The sequence below is a fragment of the Penaeus japonicus genome, unplaced genomic scaffold (genome assembly GCF_977035675.1).
Source record: "Penaeus japonicus unplaced genomic scaffold, GWHDUDI00000001_assembly GWHDUDI00000040, whole genome shotgun sequence".
Lineage (NCBI taxonomy): Eukaryota > Metazoa > Arthropoda > Malacostraca > Decapoda > Penaeidae > Penaeus > Penaeus japonicus.
In genome coordinates, this window is record NW_028234442.1 from 3,593,036 (window position 1) to 3,597,738 (window position 4,703).

Sequence of the window (4,703 nt, forward strand, 5' to 3'; positions counted from 1 at the left end):
AATTTTATTGTTATTTATTTACCGACTAAAATAAAATTCTCTCATAACCCGAACACACACACGTTGAACCCGTGACAAACACACGGACCATTTTTGCCATTGATCGCCACCCTAATTACTTCAACAATCACTACAAGTTCGCCAAGCAAGAAGATGCTTTTATGGAAAACATCTGCATGAGAAAATACATTATTTTACATCAACTTTATACATTACATGAACTAAGATCTTGCTAGTACCCCTATTGTCCAATTCGTCACTGGGGAGGGAGTGGGGGTGGTAACACTTTTAAAACCACTTAAAATTTATGTACAATTTTATATAACAGCAAAAACAAAATGACTGGTGTCGACTTTTAAAAGAATTTTGAAGCTTTCCCCACTTCTTTAACATATTAAATCATTTCCAGACCAAAGATCATATATAGTATCCTAAATAAAAGATTGCCAAACCAATATAAAGCACTGATGTGAATTCTAGTCCTTCGCATGAAAACAACCATCAAACAGCTTGGTGACAATATGGCACATGATAAAAGCTGCTTGGCTCAAACCGTGAAATTTAGTCGTAGTGTTCCTTGAGCTTGGTCAACAGGGCGTCGCAAGTCTTCTTAGCATCTCCGAGCAACATGTTAGTGTTCTCCTTGAAGAAGATGGGGTTGTCGACGGCAGCGTAGCCGACGCCGAGGGATCTCTTCATCACGATGACCTGAGGAAATGGGTGAGGGGGGGTTTGAGCTAATAATCTCTAATGCACTTTGGGAGAGAAAAGTACCGCTATCTTTTTAATGAAAAACACTTTACAAGCATGGCAGAACAGCATCGGGTTTGAGATTGTGTGGAGTCCACGGATTGTGTTGTGCAGAGATAAAGAACCCACCTGATTTGAACGCCAGACGCGCAGGACGGGCATGCCGGCAATGATGGAGTTGGGGTCGTCTTCCGCGGCGGAGTTGACAGTGTCGTTGGCACCAATGACCAACACAAGGTCAGTCTCAGGGAAGTCGTCATTGATTTCGTCCATCTCCAGCACGACATCATAGGGGACACCAGCTTCAGCCAGGAGTACGTTGAGCTGCCCAGGCATACGCCCAGCCACGGGATGGATGCCGAAGCGCACGTTCTTGCCCTTCTTCCTTAGGATGTCAACCATCTCGGCAATGGGGTACTGAGCCTTGGCAACGCACAGGCCGTAACCTGGAAGAACCATTTTGATTAGGATTTGTCATCACCCTTCTTTGCTAATTTGGTTAGAAATAGTCTGGTAATTAAAATATACAAGACAAATAACAAAAATCAAGTCCATGTGCCGTGGACACTCCGGGGAAAATATTATAGGTGGGCACAAAAAATAATCATGTGTGATCATCATATTATATTTATCCTTATTTAGTATCTTAAAAATAGGGGGCAGGGGTATGGCCTGATGTCATTCCTAGAACTGCTAATGTTGACAACTTCCTTACCAGGGACAATAATGATATTCTTGGCGTTGGTCATCATCTCGACAGTCTGTTCGACATTGGTCTCTGTGTGGGTACCAGTAATCTCCATGGGTTTGCCCGAGCCGGTGGAAGAAGTGCCGAAACCTCCCAAAATAACATTGGGAAGAGACCTGTTCATGGCCTACCGGGGGAGAGATGGAATGGTTATCCTGAGAAAGACTACAGCTCAGTATCCTTTACAAATTTAATTATTCATGTATGTCCTATCACCTAGTAGGATTAGATAAGATGAGGAGTCCCATGCAACTTTGTAACAAACTAAATTACCCTTCAATATAGGATAAAGAACAAAACAAAAGAACAATCTCTCACCTTACACATAATGTAAGATAGGATGGCACCAGAGGAACCAATAAGAGCACCAACAACGGTCATCAAATTGTTATTCAACATGAAACCTTCAGCGCAGAGGGCCCAGCCGGAGTAACTGTTCAGTACCGTGATCACAACAGGCATGTCAGCACCTAAATACAGAAAAGAAATTAGTGTATCACGTTTTACATTATTTCTATCACTAATGTGACGACCTTATACAGGGTAATGACCTTTTTTACAAAATCAAGACACATATCATTTCTTAAATGTATTTATTACAATCTATTAAAATGTGACAAATCTAAAACCCAACCACCTCACTTAGATTTCATGACCTCCCCCCACGGTAAACACTCAGGAAGATCCAACATACCACCAATGGCCATGGTAAGTGTGACACCCATGACAGCAGAGAGGGTGGTGGTGGTTCCCAGCATAGACAGCCCAACGTTGAGGGATGGGTCGACCATGTAGTAACCCATGGCACCAACATTAGCAGCAAGAAGACTAGCATTGAGAGCATGGCGGCCAGGGAGGAGGAGGGGGGCCGAGTTCAGTATTCCTTGCAACTTTCCGTAGGCCACCAATGAACCACTGAAATAGAACGTGAATGCATGTAATACTTAGTTCTTAGCAGAGGATCTAGGTCAATTGTGCAATACTAAATTCATCCAAACCTTTTTTTTAAATATAAACTAGATAAAATATACATGAACATGTTGCTCCCACAATCAATTCATGATAAAAGATTACACAGCTGAAAACAAAATTGAATTCCTGGTTTCTCATTTAGTTAACAGCTAGAGATTTGTATATATAAATATAGATATAGATTATCTATCCAAATCTATCTATCTATATAAAGACTAGAGCATCATCATATATCCACCATCCTTTTTGTAGCAGCACCAAACCAGACTAACCTGAAGGTCACACCGCCAATGTAGGTACCCAAGAAGAGGGCTGTCTTTATGGCATTGGCAGCAGGGTCAGTAGCGAAGTTAGGGAAGTCGTGGAGATATGTTGCAACACAGGTGAGCACAGCTGCAGCACCCACCAAGCTGTATAGTAGTTGTGGAAATATAGACTTAAGAAAGGGATCCTTTGAATATTATTAAGTTTTAGATATCCTGCAAAACCTAACCTTCTTTGCCATGAGGGCTATTTTTTTGTGTGAATAATTAGTTAAATGCAGAAATGGTTCAGTCTTTTTTTATGAAGTTCATAAACTGAACTTCAGAGTAAAAATGAACTGGTCAAATCTTTATATGCTATATATATCAATTAAATAACCTTTAATATCTTAAAGTTGAAACTTGATCTTTCTAGATACAAGTATCATTATGTTGGCAACTTGTGTCCCCTGAGCCATGGATACTTGGGTCATTGCAGCCAAATGAACCACAATGCAAGAACCTTCTATTCCCTGTTGACCCAAGAATTCGAACACAACTTCCAACCAAACAACATTTCCAGACACCTTACCTGTGGAATGCAGCCACGAGCTGAGGTAGATCAGTGATCTCGATCTTCTTGGCAATGGTGCTGCCAATTGCGCCTCCCAGGGCAGCTGCTCCTCCCATCTGCATCAAGACAGGGTGGGATGGCACCAGCTGGCCAATGGTGGCTGCAATACCACCAGTCACACCAATCTGGGGAAGAAGGTCGTTTGAGAAATGGTTTGCAAGGTGGTTGATGTATCAGTTTATTAGGACCAGCTAAATTGGAATCAACAGAAAGGAAAGAGAAAAATCAATGTGCGAGAGGGGAAGAAACACAAATGTAAATTCATTTTTGATTTACCCAATGATGACAGATGACATCTATACATGAAACTGAGAGCAAGCCCAAATTCAGAAGGCATTCATATATGCCATGGCAATGGAGGCAGCTCTCTGTTCTGTGCAGTATATACATGAAGTTTTCTGGCTCTAATGACTAGTTCTCAAACTACAGCCTTCTGGAGCAGCCTAAACCTTGTTTTAAATGCTCACCATGCCCAGAGTGTTGCCAAGTCTGCAGGTCTTCTGGTTAGAAAGACCAGCAAGGGCACCAACGCAGCAGAGAGAGGCCGCGAGGTAGGCCATCTGGTGGCTCTCAGCATAACCAGCGGCAGCAGAGGCAGCGTATCCACCAAGGAAGGCAGCAGCTGGGATGCCATACAGGTAGTTGTACTCAGGAGGATCAGTAGGTCTGTGGAGAGAGGCAAATCGTCAGCTCAATCAAAACCGATGGTCTATGTTATTGAATATTATATATTATTGAATCAAAATAAACAATACATTCATCTATTTATTTATCAAAATACCAAAGGGAATTCTGTTACAGAATTGGTTACAAGTAATCGGACTTCACTCTGACGAAGCCAGACACTAGCACTATATCTTAAATTCCTAAGCACAGTATAAAATACAAGCCAACCTAAAGAGTACCGAACTGGACTCACCTCTTGAACATGTCCAACATCCTCTGTGTGACAATGAAACCACCAAAGATGTTGATGAAGGAGATGAAAGCAGCAGAGGTGGCCAAAGCCTCAGTGATGTTAGTGGGGTAATACCCACCACCCATCAGCAGAAGACCACCAACAGCAGTAATACCTGATAAAAATGTACATCAAACTTTAGAAGTATGAGGAGGTCATTCCTATCTTTCCAATGAGATTTGACAAGTGCATATGTACAGAACATTTATATTGAATTCACTTCAAATCAAACACTGATAATTCTTTTATTTGGTGAAAAAAGAAAAGCACTTCTTATAAAAGAAATATCAGCATCTTACCTGAGATGGCATTGGTGACAGACATAAGAGGAGAGTGAAGAGCTGGAGTGACAGACCACACAGTGTGATAACCGACAATGCCAGACAGAGCAAACGTGGT

The 4,703-nt window shown here is 41.7% G+C and overlaps 1 protein-coding gene across 1 annotated transcript in view; it reads right to left on the reverse strand.

The window, feature by feature from the left end:
* Nucleotides 1-4,703, reverse strand: part of LOC122253885 (NAD(P) transhydrogenase, mitochondrial) — a 17,091-nt gene continuing 12,388 nt past the window's right edge. Inside the window, exons 9-18 of the mRNA XM_043017290.2 lie at nt 4,604-4,703; nt 4,266-4,419; nt 3,814-4,012; nt 3,305-3,471; nt 2,743-2,880; nt 2,193-2,413; nt 1,817-1,968; nt 1,466-1,625; nt 880-1,196; nt 1-708 (exon numbers count right to left, since the gene is read on the reverse strand). The exon at nt 4,604-4,703 is cut by the window's right edge and continues 62 nt beyond it. Of these exons, the coding sequence (XP_042873224.1) occupies nt 562-708; nt 880-1,196; nt 1,466-1,625; nt 1,817-1,968; nt 2,193-2,413; nt 2,743-2,880; nt 3,305-3,471; nt 3,814-4,012; nt 4,266-4,419; nt 4,604-4,703 (1,755 nt within the window). The 3' untranslated portion in view covers nt 1-561. The remainder of the gene's footprint in view (nt 709-879; nt 1,197-1,465; nt 1,626-1,816; nt 1,969-2,192; nt 2,414-2,742; nt 2,881-3,304; nt 3,472-3,813; nt 4,013-4,265; nt 4,420-4,603) is intronic.